The sequence below is a fragment of the Salvia miltiorrhiza genome, chromosome 8, assembly GCF_028751815.1.
Source record: "Salvia miltiorrhiza cultivar Shanhuang (shh) chromosome 8, IMPLAD_Smil_shh, whole genome shotgun sequence".
NCBI classification, from domain to species: Eukaryota; Viridiplantae; Streptophyta; class Magnoliopsida; order Lamiales; family Lamiaceae; genus Salvia; species Salvia miltiorrhiza.
The window spans coordinates 48,826,567-48,847,001 of NC_080394.1; the positions used below are offsets into that span (position 1 = coordinate 48,826,567).

Genomic DNA, 20,435 nt, shown 5'->3' on the forward strand with positions numbered 1-20,435 from the left:
CGATACTCAACAGAGAGATTTATATTCTCCAAACCTTGAATTGCCCTTCCTGAAGATGGTGTCCTGTAATACCCCGTATATTTTTATAATATTTTTATTAGTATTTATATATTTGTTAAAGGAATTAAATAGCTTGAGATGCTATTTAATTATTTGAGTATTTTTTTTTACTAATGAGTTTATTGATTTAGTAATTAAGATTTATTACTAAATCAATAGTGTGAATAATATGAGAGTATTTAATTTTATTTTCTTGAAGATGAATAATTGTTGGTAGATAGCTTCATTAAATTTTTGTAGTTGGAGAATATTTATTTAGGCGTGTTCCTAAAAGAATCTCATTTATTTATAAATCAATGTATTAATATGTTTCTTTTCATGTCATTAAAGTTTAAGTACGTAGTTATATATATATATATATATTTTCTCTAGTGGCCCCAAATTTAGTGATATATGTCAAGTGGTCTTATATGATTTATTAGTATACAATTTTTTTTAAAAAAAGAAAAGAAATTCAAGTGGATCGAAATACTTGAAGTTAGAGTCAGATTATTTTAACAATGTTAACTCTATCAAATTGTTTTAATTACACGGCTTCCAAGAAAAAAAAAGAGGATAATGAAGCACTATATTATCTATAATTGAGAAGAGTCATTTCCTTTCCTTCATCCTCAACCCGTCGACCTTCTTCCCCAAAAAAGAAGAACCACCATTTTCTTCTTTCAAGTTAATCTTGTAGAGAGATTTCAAGTGATAGCTGCAAAATCTTGAAAGGAAAGGGTAAATTCTTTAATTCTTTATCTCTTTATGATTCGAACTTGAAGAAATTTCTACTTTGAATTCTAGGGTTCTTCGAAAAATTTGAGAATTTTATACTAGAGTTGAGGTATGATTCTAATATTAATATATACTATGTTTCTGATGTCCTAAGTATGATTGTGGTGGGTAATTGCAGTAATTGTTACTTGATTTTGGATTTTTCTCAAGTTAGTGTAAACCCTAGGTTGAGTTCGAAAATTTTAATTATGTTCTTGAATAATTGAGTTCATATATGTGTTCTTGAGCTGGAACTATGTCATATATGAGTATATTATGAGTTTACGCCACATAGTTTGGGAAGTTGATTTTATTAGTTTAGTGGAAATTAGGGCTTTTGTGTTAAGAGTGTTCCTATGCTACCTTTTGATGGAGATATGTATATTATGATGTGATTTTATTAATTATTGAGATTAGAACAGCCCTACTACCCAATTCTTTTATAAAGCTCGATTGTATAAAGAGCAGGGAAGTGATAAAGTTGCTATGTTTATGCATATAGTTGAGAGTAGTAGCATTGATGGAGTTTAATTTTAGCTCATTGAGGTTTCTTTTCATAGAGATTGAGGAGATTGATAAAGTTAGTTTATTAAACTAAATATGTATCTATTCATTGAGAATTGACAAACATCTATGAGCTTATTCTTTTTTTTTTCCTTATTGAGTTAAGAGGATGAGTGGTGTTATTGTATTGATGATATGATGCGAGGAAATGTTAGAATAATAAGTTAATAGGAAACATGAGTTATTGTTATAATATTAGATATATATATATTTTCCTTATTTTTCTTACGAAATTTTTATCTATTTAAAGGTTCCAGCTAGGAACGAGCATGACACTAGGGTATAAAGTGAGTAAAGAAGATATGTCAGGTGGGCTTACTAACTCAAGAGATAAAGATGCATATTTTACTATATAATGTTTAAGTGTATGCATTTATTTTCAAATTGTTGACTTGCCATTATTTAAGATTTGTATGATACCATCTACATAGAAGAACAAATTCGGGTCCTGAGCGAGTCAGGATTTGTGTACACAGAGTGACGGTTAACCTTGAGTTAGCTTGTCGTTACGTTGGGGAAGGAGGCCTACTTCTCAACGTGTTTATTGAGATTAGTAGATATGGTACATACTTATATGAGAACTTAGTCTGCGCAGACACTTTCAGTTACTCTGTAAAAACAGTTTAGCAAACACAGGTTGCTTTAGAAATCACTTGTGTATTGCTTAAAGTGGCAAGTTCAATATATAGCATTATCATGCAGAGTTTCAAATGTTTTCGGCACATGTTCACTGAGTGCTTTTGGTACTCAGCCCAGCATATCTTTCTAAATGTGCAGGTTAAGTTGGGATGAAGATGGAAGTGTGCTGAGCTGGAGCTTTTTGTTTATGTAAATAGTAATAGGCTCAGGATGTTGTGTCTTCATACATAACGTCCAATGATGTACTCCGCTGCAACACTTTAATTCTCTTATCACTTTTGACGTGTTGTAGAACGTTTTAAAACCTTAACCTGTATATGAGCTTGACGAATCTTGGTTATGATGTTTATTTGGTTTAAACTTCTTTTGTTAAAGTTTGATGGTGACGAACCTCTTGAGATTCATTGATTATATATGTGAGTTGTTAATTATTTATTTGTCTTAGACACTTTCAATTACTTTCCATCTCTCGTTTCTCCACCCTAGTCGTATGATACCTGGTCTAATTATCTTTATCCTAGGCCGGGCTGCGACAAAGTGGTATCAGAGCAGGCCCTTTGCTCTGAGCCTAATTTATTTTGAGTTTAGTCTAGATTGTATCTCTAGACTACTAGAATATTAATGACGAATGCTCAGTACACAATCTCATCCAGCTTAATCAGGTATGAGTTTAAATTATTTCCATTCTAAAAAAAATTATTTTGATGTGATTTAAAGAGTTTGAGATTCTGATGAATGAAGTGATGGATATATTTATGAGATTATTTTGGATTATTGTTTATTTAAAACTTTTTATGATTTTGTAAGTGATTTGGATGAGTATTTAATTATTCAAGTATGTGTTATTTGAGTGAGCTATTTCATTATTTGGGATATTTATTAGGAGTTAGTTTTTATGGGTATTATGTTAAGTTAAGTTGTAAAGGTTATATTGGCAGGATGGCTCGTACCCTACGTACCGCGAGGAAGAGAGTTAGTGCTGGAGCGACACGGGATGAGATCCGCTGGGAGTACCTTCACTATGGCATGTGCTGGAGAGACACATTGGGGGAATTTCTTGCCCACTTCCACGAGCACTGGTTGGAAGCTAGCATGTATGGGATCTCCTCGTATGATGGCATTATTCGACTGTTGACTATACTTCCATCCGACTGGAAGGGTTGGGCGACCTCCATTGCCTCAGACTACTTATACCATTATGGTGAAGAATACGACCTGTATGTAGATTTTCTAGGTTTCGTAGCAGCGGTTAGTTATCAGTATTACCGCTATGGGGCAGCTCCTTATGGACCATACACGTTACCAGGAGACTACATCCAAGCTGGAGGAGGAATTGCCGATTTCTTACCACGAGATGACCCTGCTTCGTATGTGCCGCCCGAGCCAGTTCAGGTGGCCCCACTCCTTGAGTCTGATACGGATGACGAGATAGCTGCTCTACTTCGTTCTCCTACACCGATCTACCTAGTGATTTCCTCTGATAGTGAGACGACTTCTCAACAAACACTCACGTCCGACTGTACCATCCTTGGAACCCGCACCTGCGACGAGTATGAAGCTGGACCTTCCAGACCACCTTGAGTACCTCGAGACCATATGGATTCTCCTGGAATGCAGCCAACTGTTGGAACCATACGTCGAGAACCAATAGATCTAAATCAAGCTGATGTGGTAGTCGACTCGGATGATACACACGAGGCAGAGACACACAGTCAGACGATACGTGTGTTCTTGAGGAGGGATTCTGCAGGTAAGGGTGTGAGAGTTCACGAGGTTCCACGACATGAGGGCGAGACAGAGACGGAGCCTAGCGAGTCCAGTGCAGCATGAGCAGATGTTAGCTACTCTTTGATGATGGTTAGATAGGTGTAGTAACTTTATGTATGTACATAGATGTATATAGCTATGTGTGGTGTGTAGATGTATATATATGTTTTGGTGATACGGATGCGGAGTCTAGCTGACCGCACCGTGGTGTAGTACTAGTTGTGATGTTTATATAGTAGAACATCAGGATTAGTACTAGGGATTTTTGCTGTACATATCCCTGCTATTTTGTAAAAGTCCTCCGAGGAGGCAGCTTTTACCTGATGATATATGATGATGACCTACGCGGTCATTTAGCAAATTTCATGAGTTACTATTTGTTGAGTATGATGAGTTAAATACAATTGCTTAAGTATGAGTTATTTTGCAATGATGATGTATTTAATATAGACTTTATGTATTGATAATAGAATGCCGCCTAAAAGAAGAAATCGAGAACTAGTTGGTGTATATGATCAGGAACCTACACCACCTCCATCTCCACCACCTGAAAGGAGAATAGAAGAACTTTTTAGTGGGACTGGAAATCCGACAGAGGCTGAGGAATGGATCCGATCTATGGAGCGAATCTTTCGTTTCCTAAGGTGTAATGATCAAGAACGTCTTTTATGCACATCGTTTCAACTAAAAGGCTCAGCCGACTACTGGTGGAATGCTAGGAAAAAGACTTATACTCCGGAACAAATTGAGAATTTAACTTGGGAGCAATTCAAAACTGCTCTTGTTGACAAATACGTTCCCCGGAGTTATAGTAAGCAAAAGGAAATGGAATTTACTAATTTGAAGCAAGGGAAGAAGACTGTTGCAGAGTATGACCGTGAATTCTGCGACTTAGCTCGTTATGCTCCATATAAAGTAGACACAGATGAAAAGATGTCTGAGCTTTTCTGTGCTGGACTGAGACAAGATATCCGAGTGATATTAACAAGTCAAGATACTTTAACTTATGCTGAAGCTCTGAATAGGGCACTTGACATGGAACTAGCTATGCAGCCCGAGAAGACACCTCAAGCACCAGAGCCACCTCAGTACCAGGCGAAGCCACGAGCGCCCATGAATCCACCTTTTGCTAATCAAAACTCCACTCAGAAAGGAAAAAGAAAGTGGGAATATCAGAATCAGCCCAACAAGAGGATATGGCAAGGACCAGCCAGCAACAATTCTCTGGAAATGTCAAACCACCTCTGGGACAACAAGGAATTCCACCGTGTTCCAAATGCAATAAAATGCATACTGGAATTTGTAAGGCTGGTAGTAACAGCTGCTATACATGTGGACAAGCGGGGCATTTCTCGAACCAATGCCCAAATAAGCAACAAGGTAATAGAGGGGAAAGACCGTACCCCAACCCAACTCCAAATCTAAAGGCTATGGAGGGAAATTTTCCACCGCCGCAACAACAACATCAACCACAGCAACAGCAACAGCAGCAGCAACAACAACCACCACCACAGAAGCAGCCGCTGAATCAACAACAACACCAACGGATTTTTGCCCTAGAGCAGAAACATTTTGAGAAAAACCAAGGTAATTTGGCAGGTATGGGTCAATTAAAGGGTGTGCCTATCATTGTGTTATTTGATACTGGTGCCTCGCATTCATTCATATCATATGCCTGCGTAGATACCTTTGAGCTTAATGTAGAACAAGATAAAAATAAAATGGGGGTAATGACTCCTCTAGGCAAGGGTATCACAACTAAGCACACCTGTCCTAACTTAGACTTTGAGTTAGGTCCCCTTAAGATGACAGCTAAATGTTTGCATTTAATGCCGATGTGGGACGTGGACATTATTCTTGGAATGGATTGGTTGACGGAAAATTATGCGACGATTCGATGCGAAATGAGGGAAATTTGTTTTCAACCACCAGGAAAAGAACCTACTTGCTTCTACGGCATGGAAAAGCAAAAGAGGAAAACACCTATTGTATTATCAGCAATGCAAACCGTGAAGTTGTTGCGGGATAGGGAGAATGTAGCATACTTGGTCTATTTGAATAAAGAAGTAAAATCAGAAATAAGCATTGGTGATGTACCAGTAGTGCAGGAGTATAACGATGTTTTTCCAGAAGCTTTGTCGGGTTTGCCACCGGATAGACAAGTGGAATTTACTATTGATCTCGAACCTGGCGCTGCTCCAATATCCAAAGCACCGTACAGAATGGCTCCGAAAGAATTGCAGGAATTAAAAATTCAACTGCAAGAACTTCTTGATCTAGGATTCATTCGACCAAGCGTGTCTCCGTGGGGAGCACCAGTCCTGTTTGTCAAGAAAAAGGACGATACATTGAGGATGTGTATCGATTACCGTGAGTTAAATAAACTCATGTTAAAGAACAAATACCCTCTGCCAAGAATAGACGACTTGTTTGATCAGCTTAGAGGAGCAAGTGTCTTTTCAAAAATGGATTTGAGATCTGCATATCACCAATTGAAGATACGACGAGATGATGTCCCTAAAACTGCTTTTCGAACAAGGTATGGACACTATGAATTTTCTAGTAATGCCTTTTGGGTTAACCAATGCCCCAGCAGTGTTCATGGACCTTATGAACCGTGTATTTCACACATATTTGGATAAGTTTGTATTGGTGTTCATAGACGATATTCTTATCTACTCAAAGAGTAAAGAAGAACATGAAGAACATCTCAAGACTGTATTGGAGAGATTAAGAGCTGAAAAACTTTATGCCAAGTTCAGCAAATGCGAATTTTGGTTGAGAGAAGTAAATTTCTTGGGGCATATTGTCTCATCGGAAGGAATTAAGGTTGACCCTGCAAAAGTACAAGTTGTGCAAGAGTGGAAATCACCCACTACAGCTAACGAAATTCGCAGTTTCTTAGGTCTTGCTGGGTACTATCGAAGATTTATTGAAGGATTCTCTAAGATAGCACGGCCGATGACTCAATTACTCAAGAAGAATACCAAATTTATATGGACGGAGGAATGTGAAGAGAGCTTCCAAGAACTCAAGAATAAGTTAACTACAGCCCCAGTGTTGGCAGTGCCAGAAGCTGATAAAGAATATGCAATTTACACTGATGCTTCAAAGATTGGACTAGGTTGTGTGTTGATGCAGAACGGCAAAGTCATTGCCTATGCATCACGACAACTACGACCACATGAATTGAATTATCCAACACACGACCTAGAACTAGCAGCTGTAGTCCATGCACTTAAAATTTGGAGACACCATCTCTATGGGGCTAGGTGCGAAATCTATACAGATCACAAAAGTCTCAAACATTTCTTTGAGCAGAAAGATCTGAACATGAGACAAAGACGATGGCTTGAATTGGTTAAAGACTACGACTGTGGAATCAATTATCATGCAGGGAAAGCTAATGTAGTAGCTGATGCTTTAAGTAGAAAGAGCCAATCCAAGCTAGGGTTTCTCCTCACACAAAAAGAACTTATCAAGAATTTTGAAAAATTGAAGCTAGAAGTGATTTTGCCACCGCAAACTGTCACACCCCACTATCCCAATGACGGGTTAACCGGGGTTATGACTTGGGGTGAACAATGTAAAATATAATCTAAAGGGGGTTTGTTAAGTAATCAATATTAACAACAACAAACTAGTGATATATATATATATATATATATATATATATATATATATATATAACCGCTTGGGTAGTTTACAAACGAGCTTGCCATAACGACTAGACCTCAAAAGGAAGTTAAACAAGCTGAAGTAGTAATAAGTTCAAGTAGAACCGATAAATAAGTCAGAGTGTTTGCAGCGGAAAAACGTGTGAGTTATGCATATGGAGATGCATACTCAAGGTTTCATTACATGACCATAAAAAGGGAATCCGCTCAACACCGATCCATTCCATCGCCTGCTCAACCTGCACATTTAGAAATACATGCAGGGCTGAGTATAAAAATACCCAGTGGCATAAGCCGAAAAAAATATAACATACATACATATATAAATTGAACTGCCAATAGTAACACACGGGGGTTTTCTTGAATAGCCTGCGCTTACTAAAACATTTCTTTCATTTTCATAAAGTCGATCGGCCGATCATTTTCCTTCATATGATCCATATCTGTTCTTTTCTGTCACGCGCCGGGAAGGAGGCCTCCTTACCACGGACGCCAAGACCGGTCGCAAGCGACTCGCGGTCTCCATGAGTGTACACGTTAACCCTAGCTAGCGACCTTTGTCTAGCATAGGATCCCAATTGGATTTCCTTTAAAGTTGGCGAACCAACACAGATAGGATACATATAAAAACATAAATATTTTTGGCAGTCAATCATTTCATAAACATTTTCATTTTCATAATGACATTGAACATATAAGCATTTCATAAAAGCTGAATAACGGTTAAAACTTGTCATGCACATATATTCGTATATGAGGCCTACGTCACGCATGGGATCTCTATATACGTATAGTAAAAGTAATGCCCACCTCAAACGTTCTTAAGCTAGCATGGAGTCGCTTCTTCTTCGACTTCACTTCCTGTCGCCCGGACCTTTATTGATGAAGAGTCGGTAAGTTCGCGAAGAAAATTGTCACAAGACAAAGTCTAATTCTACGTGTCTAGGGTATATTTTAGTGTTTTTAGGGTTCTAGCATCCATAATTCGTTCCATTAAAGATAGTCAAAAACCATCATACCTCGTCTAATCTCATTCAAACATATAGGCAACACTAACACATAAGGCACATAAGAATCACAATCAAACATCATCGAAACATGCTCTGATTTTACACTGGCTCAACTTCAAAATTTAATCTGTTCTGACTCCGATGTCTCCTAGACTCGAGACTCATACCAAAAGAAAGATCTTCGTGTCTAGTTTAAAAAAAAAGTAGAGTCGAAACTCCAAGTGGTTTGAGAGATATGATGTTTTTACCACGATCTACCATGTTCGGCAATTTTGAGCAATCGCAAACTTGGATTTTTGAAAAATAGTAAACGTTGTCAGACTGGGCTCAACTTTGGTGGATATCTAGATAACACAATAAGGTTAATACCATAAAAGTTTGGAAAGCTAGATCACACAGGAAGCCACTGAAATGAATGACTTTTTCCCCTGTTCTCTGAAATTCTCGGTAGTAATGTGCAGTTTAGGTATTGTATTTTAAAGAAATATCAAACGAAGTTGGAATGGTTTGAAATTTTACCAGGGTACTCACGACTCATGTAGAGACTTGCTATAAAAGTTTCAAAGCTATTAGACATCGAAAAACCGTCGATCACAGTAGGTCAGTAAGCCTACGAAATTCTCCAATTTGTACTTAAAACTCATATATTTCAAAAACATTTCTAACCTGAGTATAACATCATAATTCTCAACAACAAACTCATACCAAAACTCATTTCATCACTTCTAATCATCAATCTAAACCATCACTTAACATCATAGCATGCTCAAGAACTCATATAACCACTCAATTTTCACTTTCTTTACGAACTTCAACTTTCCAACCCTAGTAATTTTTGAAATTTACCAGCTTGAATTAGGAGTTATTTTCATGCTTTGACCCTCCATTTACATGCTCACAAAGCTTAGATATAAGTAGATTCATGTGTTTAGAAGCTTACTTTTATGATTTGTGTAGAGAAAAGTATAACTCCACCTTCTTGATTCCTAGCTCGAACCTTCAACCCAGCTTTTGTTCTATGGATCTAAAAGTGTTTTCAGCTTGATTTAATCGGTGGTTATGACATACAAGTTGCTTGTGAAGCTTTTTACTATCTCATCAATGGTATTGGGTGAAGACAGTCGACAGAGAAGAGAGAGAAGAAAGAGGAAAGAGAGAGGAAAATGACGTCTGTTATGAGGAATGAAAGAGAAGGGTGTTATTTATATAACCCCATTTACTTAGCCATCAAGTATTGGATAAATAACACATGCTTAATTATCCACTTGCATAAAATATCTTATCCGTTAACTATGTTTATCCACTTGCTTTGACTCCTCTCTCTCTCACGTCAGTTCCGCACCAGAGCAGAGAAATGAAAAACTCGCCAGAGCAGAGGAATCAAAACTTGCCAGAGCAGAGGAATCAAAACTCGCCAGAGCAGAGGAAACGCACTCCGCCAGAGGAATCACACTCCGCCAGAGGAATCGCACTCCGCCAGAGAAATCGCACTCCGCCAGAGAAATCGCACTCCGCCAGAGGAATCACACTCCGCCAGAGAAATCGCACTCCGCCAGAGAAATTGCACTCCGCCAGAGAAATCACTCAACCCACTGATTAAACTTTATGCACTATAATAATAAAAATATTTTTAAATCTCAAACGGATTCAAATATTAATAAGAACTAAGCACATCAAAACACATGTATAACGATTAAAATACATCAGATAAATCAAACCAGTTTTATTATTAATGGATGCCGAACCCTACTTATTAATAATTAAGCCTTTAATCAGTGATTAAAAGCCGGGATATGACACAAACTATGGAGGGTATGATAGCGACCTTGACAATAACTCCTGATCTGAGAACTAGGGTGGCCAATGCGCAAAGAAATGATGAAAAGGTAGAAGGGTTACGACTCAAAATTCGGACAGAACGAGTTAGTGGATATAAAGAAGCAGCAGACAATGCAATTTTGTTGGAGGGAAGACTTGTTGTTCCGAATGATAAAAGCTTAAAGGACGAAATCATGAGTGAAGCTCATAAAACGCTGTATACTGCTCACCCAGGAAGCACCAAAATGTATCAAGATCTTAAACAGAAATTCTGGTGGGAAGGAATGAAACGAGACATAGCTTCTTTCGTTGAACGATGCTTGGCTTGTCAACAGGTAAAGGCGTTACACCAACGACCTTATGGGAAGTTACAACCGTTGGAAGTTCCGAAATGGAAATGGGAACATATAACAATGGATTTTGTAACCGGTCTACCAAAGTCCAAATGAGGAAATACAGCAATTTGGGTAATCGTAGACCGACTTACGAAGAGTGCTCATTTTATTCCAATCCCCATTACTTATGGCTCTGACAAATTGGCCCAATTGTATGTCCAAGAAATAGTACGATTACATGGAATACCAATAACTATTACGTCGGACCGAGATTCTAAGTTTACCTCACGATTTTGGATGAGTCTACAGAAAGAATTGGGCACCAAGCTGAATTTCAGTACAACTTTTCATCCCCAAACTGATGGGCAATCTGAAAGGACCATTCAAACTTTAGAAGATATGGTCAGAACCATTGTATTGGATCAAAGCACGCAATGGGAACAAGCTCTACCCCTTATTGAGTTTGCTTATAATAATAGTTTTCAAGCAACGATCAACATGGCACCATACGAAGCTTTGTATGCGAGGAAGTGTCGATCTCCCCTTTATTGGGATGAAGTAGGTGAAAGAAGAGTCTTAGGACCCGATGCGGTGGAAGAGATGATTACAATTGTCCGACAGATAAAACAACGAATGAAAGAGGCACAGGATAGATAAAAATCTTATGCCGATAATCGACGAACCGAGCTGCAGTTTGAGATGGGGGACAAAGTATTTCTAAAAGTTTCGCCGACTAAAGGAGTATCCAAGTTTGGAGTGAAAGGAAAGTTAAAACCGAGATTCATAGGACCATATGAGATTTTGGAGAAAATAGGCTCAGTCGCCTACAAATTAGCACTGCCACCAAATTTTGGCAACGTGCATAACGTGTTTCATGTGTCGCAATTGCGAAAGTATGTCTTCGACCCCAAACATGTCGTCCACCAAGAAAAGATAGAAATTGAACCAGATATGAGCTATGAAGAGAGACCTGAAATGATTTTGGATAACAAGATTCAACAACTGCGAAACAAATCCATTAACTTGGTCAAGGTCCAGTGGAGACACCATGGGCGAGAGGAAGCGACATGGAAACTCGAGAACAAGATGAGAGAGAAGTACCCCGAGTTATTTAACGAGGTACGCAAATTTCGGGATGAAATTTATTTTTAGGGGGAGAGGATGTTATACCCCATATATTTTTATAATATTTTTATTAGTATTTATATATTTGTTAAAGGAATTAAATAGCTTGAGATGCTATTTAATTATTTGAGTATTTTTTTTACTAATGAGTTTATTGGTTTAGTAATTAAGATTTATTACTAAATCAATAGTGTGAATAATATGAGACTATTTAATTTTATTTTCTTGAAGATGAATAATTGTTGGTAGATAGCTTCATTAAATTTTTGTAGTTGGAGAATATTTATTTAGGCGTGTTCCTAAAAGAATCTCATTTATTTATAAATCAATGTATTAATATGTTTCTTTTCATGTCATTAAAGTTTAAGTACGTAGTTATATATATATATATATATTTTCTCTAGTGGCCCCAAATTTAGTGATATATGTCAAGTGGTCTTATATGATTTATTAGTATACAATTTAAAAAAAAAAGAAAAGAAATTCAAGTGGATCAAAATACTTGAAGTTAGAGTTAGATTATTTTAACAATGTTAACTCTGTCAAATTGTTTTAATTACACGGCTTCCAAGAAAAAAAAGAGGATAATGAAGCATTGTATTATCTATAATTGAGAAGAGTCATTTCCTTTCCTTCATCCTCAACCCATCGACCTTCTTCCCCAAAAAAGAAGAACCACCATTTTCTTCTTTCAAGTTAACCTTGTAGAGAGATTTCAAGTGATAGCTGCAAAATCTTGAAAGGAAAGGGTAAATTCTTTAATTCTTTATCTCTTTATGATTCGAACTGGATGAAATTTCTACTTTGAATTCTAGGGTTCTTCGAAAAATTTGAGAATTTTATACTAGAGTTGAGGTATGATTCTAATATTAATATATACTATGTTTCTGATGTCCTAAGCATGATTGTGGTGGGTAATTGCAGTAATTGTTACTTGATTTTGGATTTTTCTCAAGTTAGTGTAAACCCTAGGTTGAGTTCGAAAATTTTAATTATGTTCTTGAATAATTGAGTTCATATATGTGTTCTTGAGCTGGAACTATGTCATATATGAGTATATTATGAGTTTACGCCACATAGTTTGGGAAGTTGATTTTATTAGTTTAGTGGAAATTAAGGCTTTTGTGTTAAGAGTGTTCCTATGCTACCTTTTGATGGAGATATGTATATTATGATGTGATTTTATTAATTATTGTGATTAGAACAGTCCTACTACCCAATTCTTTTATAAAGCTCGATTGTATAAAGAGCAGGGAAGTGATAAAGTTGCTATGTTTATGCATATAGTTGAGAGTAATAGCATTGATGGAGTTTAATTTTAGCTCATTGAGGTTTATTTTCATAGAGATTGAGGAGATTGATAAAGTTAGTTTATTAAACTAAATATGTATCTATTCATTGAGAATTGACAAACATCTATGAGCTTATTCTTTTTTTTCCTTATTGAGTTAAGAGGATGAGTGGTGTTATTGTATTGATGATATGATGTGAGGAAATGTTAGAATAATAAGTTAATAGGAAACATGAGTTATTTTTATAATATTAGATATATATATATATATATATTTTCCTTATTTTTCTTACGAAATTTTATCTATTTAAAGGTTCCAGCTAGGAAGGAGCATGACACTAGGGTATAAAGTGAGTAAAGAAGATATGTCAGGTGGGCTTACTAACTCAAGAGATAAAGATGCATATTTTACTATATAATGTTTAAGTGTATGCATTTATTTTCAAATTGTTGACTTGCCATTATTTAAGATTTGTATGATACCATCTACATAGAAGAACAAATTCGGGTCCTGAGCGAGTCAGGATTTGTGTACACAGAGTGACGGTTAACCTTGAGTTAGCTTGTCGTTACGTTGGGGAAGGAGGCCTACTTCTCAACGTGTTTATTGAGATTAGTAGATATGGTACATACTTATATGAGAACTTAGTCTGCGCAGACACTTTCAGTTATTATGTAAAAACAGTTTACCAAACACAGGTTGCTTTAGAAATCACTTGCGTATTGCTTAAAGTGGCAAGTTCAATATATAGCATTATCATGCAGAGTTTCAAATGTTTTCGGCACATGTTCACTGAGTGCTTTTGGTACTCAGCCCAGTATATCTTTCTAAATGTGCAGGTTAAGTTGGGATGAAGATGGAAGTGTGCTGAGCTGGAGCTTTTTGTTTATGTAAATAGTAATAGGCTCAGGATGTTGTGTCTTCATACATAACGTCCAATGATGTACTCCGCTGCAACACTTTAATTCTCTTATCACTTTTGACGTGTTGTAGAACGTTTTAAAACCTTAACCTGTATATGAGCTTGACGAATCTTGGTTATGATGTTTATTTGGTTTAAACTTCTTTTGTTAAAGTTTGATGGTGACGAACCTCTTGAGATTCATTGATTATATATGTGAGTTGTTAATTATTTATTTGTCTTAGACACTTTCAATTACTTTCCATCTCTCGTTTCTCCACCCTAGTCGTATGATACCTGGTCTAATTATCTTTATCCTAGGCCGGGCTGCGACAAAGTGGTATCAGAGCAGGCCCTTTGCTCTGAGCCTAATTTATTTTGAGTTTAGTCTAGATTGTATCTCTAGACTACTAGAATATTAATGATGAATGCTCAGCACACCATCTCATCCAGCTTAATCAGGTATGAGTTTAAATTATTTCCATTCTAAAAAAAATTATTTTGATGTGATTTAAAGAGTTTGAGATTCTGATGAATGAAGTGATGGATATATTTATGAGATTATTTTGGATTATTGTTTATTTTAAACTTTTTATGATTTTGTAAGTGATTTGGATGAGTATTTAATTATTCAAGTATGTGTTATTTGAGTGAACTATTTCATTATTTGGGATATTTATTAGGAGTTAGTTTTTATGGGTATTATGTTAAGTTAAGTTGTAAAGGTTATATTGGGCAGGATGGCTCGTACCCTACGTACCGCGAGGAAGAGAGTTAGTGCTGGAGCGACACGGGATGAGATCCGCTGGGAGTACCTTCTCTATGGCATGTGCTGGAGAGACACATTGGGGGAATTTCTTGCCCACTTCCACGAGCACTGGTTGGAAGCTAGCATGTATGGGATCTCCTCGTATGATGGCATTATTCGACTGTTGACTATACTTCCATCCGACTGGAAGGGTTGGGCGACCTCCATTGCCTCAGACTACTTATACCATTATGGTGAAGAATACGACCTGTATGTAGATTTTCCAGGTTTCGTAGCAGCGGTTAGTTATCGGTATTACCGCTATGGGGCAGCTCCTTATGGACCATACACGTTACCAGGAGACTACATCCAAGCTGGAGGAGGAATTGCCGATTTCTTACCACGAGATGACCCTGCTCCGTATGTGCCGCCCGAGCCAGTTCAGGTGGCCCCACTCCTTGAGTCTAATAAGGATGACGAGATAGCTGCTCTACTTCGTTCTTCTACACCGATCTACCTAGTGATTTCCTCTAATAGTGAGACGACTTCTCAACAAACACTCACGTCCGACTGTACCATCCTTGGAACCCGCTTCTGCGACAAGTATGAAGCTGGACCTTCCAGACCACCTGGAGTACCTCGAGACCATATGGATTCTCCTGGAATGCAGCCAACTGCTGGAACCATACGTCGAGAACCAATAGATCTAAATCAAGCGGATGTGGTAGTCGACTCGGATGATACACACGAGGCAGAGACACACAGTCAGACGATACGTGTGTTCTTGAGGAGGGATTCTGCAGGTAAGGGTGTGAGAGTTCACGAGGTTCCACGACATGAGGGAGAGACAGAGACGGAGCCTAGCGAGTCCAGTGCAGCATGAGTAGATGTTAGCTACTCTTTGATGATGGTTAGATAGGTGTAGTAACTTTATGTATGTACATAGATGTATATAGCTATGTGTGGTGTGTAGATGTATATATATGTTTTGATGATACGGATGCGGAGTCTAGCTGACCGCACCGTGGTGTAGTACTAGTTGTGATGTTTATATAGTAGAACATCAGGATTAGTACTAGGGATTTTTGTTGTACATATCCCTGCTATTTTGTAAAAGTCCTCCAAGGAGGCAGCTTTTACCTGATGATATATGATGATGACCTACGCGGTCATTTAGCAAATTTCATGAGGTACTATTTGTTGAGTATGATGAGTTAAATACAATTGCTTAAGTATGAGTTATTTTGCAATGATGATGTATTTAATATAGACTTTATGTATTGATAATAGAATGCCGCCTAAAAGAAGAAATCGAGAACTAGCTGGTGTATATGATCAGGAACCTACACCACCTCCATCTCCACCACCTGAAAGGATAATAGAAGAACTTTTTCTTCGTCAGAATCCACCTACTTTTAGTAGGACTGGAAATCCGACAGAGGCTGAGGAATGGATCCGATCTATGGAGCGAATCTTTCATTTCCTAAGGTGTAATGATCAAGAACGTCTTTTATGAACATCGTTTCAACTAAAAGGCTCAGCCGACTACTGGTGGGAGGCTAGGCAAAAGACTTATACTCCGAAACAAATTGAGAATTTAACTTGGGAGCAATTCAAAACTGCTCTTGTTGACAAATACGTTCCCCGGAGTTATCGTAAGCAAAAGGAAATGGAATTTACTAATTTGAAGCAAGGGAAGAAGACTGTTGCAGAGTATGACCGTGAATTCTGCGACTTAACTCGTTATGCTCCATATAAAGTAGACACAGATGAAAAGATGTCTGAGCTTTTCTGTGCTGGACTGAGACAAGATATCCGAGTGATATTAGCAAGTCAAGATACTTTAACTTATGCTGAAGCTCTGAATAGGTCACTTGACATGGAACTAGCTATGCAGCCCGAGAAGACACCTCAAGCACCAGAGCCACCTCAGTACCAGGCGAAGCCACGAGCACCCATGAATCCACCTTTTGCTAATCAAAACTCCACTCAGAAAGGAAAAAGAAAGTGGGAATATCAGAATCAGCCCAACAAGAGGATATGGCAAGGACCAGGCCAGCAACAATTCTCTGGAAATGTCAAACCACCTCTGGGACAACAAGGAATTCCACCGTGTTCCAAATGCAATAAAATGCATACTGGAATTTGTAAGGCTGGTAGTAACAGCTGCTATACATGTGGACAAGCGGGGCATTTCTCGAACCAATGCCCAAATAAGCAACAAGGTAATAGAGGGAAAGACCGTACCCCAACCCAAGTCCAAATCTAAAGGCTATGGAGGGAAATTTTCCACCGCCGCAATAACAACATCAACCACAGCAACAGCATCGACAACAACAGCAGCAGCAGCAGCAACAACAACAACCACCACAGAAGCAGCCGCTGAATCAACAACAACACCAACGGATTTTTGCCCTAGAGCAGAAACCTTTTGAGAAGAACCAAGGTAATTTGGCAGGTATGGGTCAATTAAAGGGTGTGCCTATCATTGTGTTATTTGATACTGGTGCCTCGCATTCATTCATATCATATGCCTGCGTAGATACCTTTGAGCTTAATGTAGAACAAGATAAAAATAAAATGGGGGTAATGACTCCTCTAAGCAAGGGTATCACAACTAAGCACACATGTCCTAACTTAGAATTTGAGTTAGGTCCCCTTAAGATGACAGCTAAATGTTTGCATTTAATGCCGATGTGGGACGTGGACATTATTCTTGGAATGGATTGGTTGACGGAAAATTATGCGACGATTCGATGCGAAATGAGGGAAATTTGTTTTCAACCACCAGGAAAAGAACCTACTTGCTTCTACGGCATGGAAAAGCAAAAGAGGAAAACACCTGTTGTATTATCAGCAATGCAAACGGTGAAGTTGTTGCGGGATAGGGAGAATGTAGCATACTTGGTCTATTTGAATAAAGAAGTAAAATCAGAAATAAGCATTGGTGATGTACCAGTAGTGCAGGAGTATAACGATGTTTTTTCAGAAGCTTTGCCGGGTTTGCCACCGGATAGACAAGTGGAATTTACTATTGATCTCGAACTTGGCGCTGCTCCAATATCCAAAGCACCGTACATAATGGCTCCGAAAGAATTGCAGGAATTAAAAATTCAACTGCAAGAACTTCTTGATCTAGGATTCATTCGACCAAGCGTGTCTCCATGGGGAGCACCAGTCCTGTTTGTCAAGAAAAATGACGGTACATTGATGATGTGTATCGATTACCGTGAGTTAAATAACCTCACGTTAAAGAACAAATACCCTCTGCCAAGAATAGACGACTTGTTTGATCAGCTTAGAGGAGCAAGTGTCTTTTCAAAAGTGGATTTGAGATCTGGATATCACCAATTGAAGATACGACGAGACGATGTCCCTAAAACTGCTTTTCGAACAAGGTATGGACACTATGAATTCGTAGTAATGCCTTTTGGGTTAACCAATGCCCCAGCAGTGTTCATGGACCTTATGAACCGTGTATTTCACACATATTTGGATAAGTTTGTATTGGTGTCCATAGACGATATTCTTATCTACTCAAAGAGTAAAGAAGAACATGAAGAACATCTCAAGACTGTATTGGAGAGATTAAGAGCTGAAAAACTTTATGCCAAGTTTAGCAAATGCGAATTTTGGTTGAGAGAAGTAAATTTCTTGGGGCATATTGTCTCATCGGAAGGAATTAAAGTTGACCCTGCAAAAGTACAAGTTGTGCAAGAGTGGAAATCACCCACTACAGCTAACGAAATTCGCAGTTTCTTAGGTCTTGCTGGGTACTATCGAAGATTTATTGAAGGATTCTCTAAGATAGCTCGACCGATGACCCAATTACTCAAGAAGAATACCAAATTTATATGGACGGAGGAATGTGAAGAGAGCTTCCAAGAACTCAAGAATAAGTTAACTACAGCCCCAGTGTTGGCAGTGCCAGAAGCTGATAAAGAATATGCAATTTACACTGATGCTTCAAAGATTGGACTAGGTTGTGTGTTGATGCAGAACGGCAAAGTCATTGCCTATGCATCACGACAACTACGACCACATGAATTGAATTATCCAACACACGACCTAGAACTAGCAGCTGTAGTCCATGCACTTAAAATTTGGAGACACCATCACTATGGGGCTAGGTGCGAAATCTATACAGATCTCAAAAGTCTCAAATATTTCTTTGAGCAGAAAGATCTGTACATGAGACAAAGACGATGGCTTGAATTGGTTAAAGACTACGACTGTGGAATCAATTATCATCCAGGGAAAGCTAATGTAGTAGCTGATGCTTTAAGTAGAAAGAGCCAATCCAAGCTAGGGTTTCTCCTCACACAAAAAGAACTTATCAAGGATTTTGAAAAATTGAAGCTAGAAGTGATTTTGCCACCGCAAACTATGGAGGGTATGATAGCGACCTTGACAATAACTCCTGATCTGAGAACTAGGGTGGCCAATGCGCAAAGAAATGATGAAAAGTTAGAAAGGTTACGACTCAAAATTCGGACAGAACGAGTTAGTGGATATAAAGAAGCAGCAGACAATGCAATTTTGTTGGAGGGAAGACTTGTTGTTCCGAATGATAAAAGCTTAAAGGACGAAATCATGAGTGAAGCTCATAAAACGCTGTATACTGCTCACCCAGGAAGCACCAAAATGTATCAAGATCTTAAACAGAAATTCTGGTGGGAAGGAATGAAACGAGACATAGCTTCTTTTGTTGAACGATGCTTGGCTTGTCAACAGGTAAAGGAGTTACACCAACAACCTTATGGGAAGTTACAACCGTTGGAAGTTCCGGAATGGAAATGAGAACATATAACAATGGATTTTGTAACCGGTCTGCCAAAGTCCAAATGAGGAAATAGAGCGATTTGGGTAATCGTAGACCGACTTACGAAGAGTGCTCATTTTATTCCAATCCCCATTACTTATGGCTCTGACAAATTGGCCCAATTGTATGTCCAATAAATAGTACGATTACATGGAATACCAATAACTATTACGTCGGACCGAGATTCTAAGTTTATCTCACGATTTTGGATGAGTCTACAGAAAGAATTGGGCACCAAGCTGAATTTCAGTACAGCTTTTCATCCTCAAACTGATGGGCAATCTGAAAGGACCATTCAAACTTTAGAAGATATGGTCAGAACCATTGTATTGGATCAAAGCACGCAATGGGAACAAGCTCTACCCCTTATTGAGTTTGCTTATAATAATAGTTTTCAAGCAACGATCAACATGGCACCATACGAAGCTCTGTATGGGAGGAAGTGTCGATCTCCCCTTTATTGGGATGAAGTAGGTGAAAGAAGTGTCTTAGGACCCGATGCGGTGGAAGAGATGATTACAATTGTCCGACAGATTAAACAACGAATGAAAGAGGCACATGATAGATAAAAATCTTATGCCGATAATCGACGAACCGAGCTGCAGTTTGAGATGGGGGACAAAGTATTTCTAAAAGTTTCGCCGACTAAAGGAGTATCCAAGTTTGGAGTGAAAGGAAAGTTAAAACCGAGATTCATAGGACCATATGAGATTTTGGAGAAAATAGGCCCAGTCGCCTACAAATTAGCACTGCCACCAAATTTTGGCAACGTGCATAACGTGTTTAACGTGTCGCAGTTGCGAAAGTATGTGTTCGACCCCAAACATGTCGTCCACCAAGAAAAGATAGAAATTGAACCAGATATGAGCTATGAAGAGAGACCTTCTTCCCCAAAAAAGAAGAACCACCATTTTCTTCTTT

General features: G+C 38.2%; 1 protein-coding gene, 2 long non-coding RNA genes and 1 pseudogene across 3 annotated transcripts; all 4 read left to right on the forward strand.

Annotated features, from left to right (window-relative positions):
* Nucleotides 1-739: 739 nt before the first annotated feature.
* LOC130996979 (uncharacterized) lies at nucleotides 740-2,456 on the forward strand. The gene is made up of 2 exons (XR_009092904.1): nucleotides 740-780; nucleotides 2,158-2,456. It is a non-coding gene; the product is annotated as an uncharacterized LOC130996979 (long non-coding RNA).
* Nucleotides 2,457-5,216: 2,760 nt separating this feature from the next.
* LOC130998586 (uncharacterized) lies at nucleotides 5,217-11,283 on the forward strand (annotated as a pseudogene).
* Nucleotides 11,284-12,401: 1,118 nt separating this feature from the next.
* LOC130996978 (uncharacterized) lies at nucleotides 12,402-14,181 on the forward strand. Its single transcript, XR_009092903.1, has 2 exons — nucleotides 12,402-12,500; nucleotides 13,883-14,181. It is a non-coding gene; the product is annotated as an uncharacterized LOC130996978 (long non-coding RNA).
* A 1,802-nt stretch (nucleotides 14,182-15,983) lies between these two features.
* Nucleotides 15,984-16,961, forward strand: LOC130998587 (uncharacterized). Its single transcript, XM_057924002.1, has 2 exons — nucleotides 15,984-16,182; nucleotides 16,228-16,961. The coding sequence occupies exons 1-2, from the start codon at nucleotides 15,984-15,986 to the stop codon at nucleotides 16,959-16,961; spliced, it is 933 nt and encodes a 310-aa protein (XP_057779985.1).
* Nucleotides 16,962-20,435: the final 3,474 nt, after the last annotated feature.

Coding starts and splice junctions, on each gene's coding strand:
- LOC130998587 (XM_057924002.1), top strand. CDS start 15,984: ATGCCGCCTAAAAGAAGAAATCGAGAACTAGCTGGTGTATATGATCAG. Junction 16,183..16,227: donor AATCTTTCATTTCCTAAGGT/GTAATGATCAAG, acceptor TTCAACTAAAAG/GCTCAGCCGACTACTGGTGG.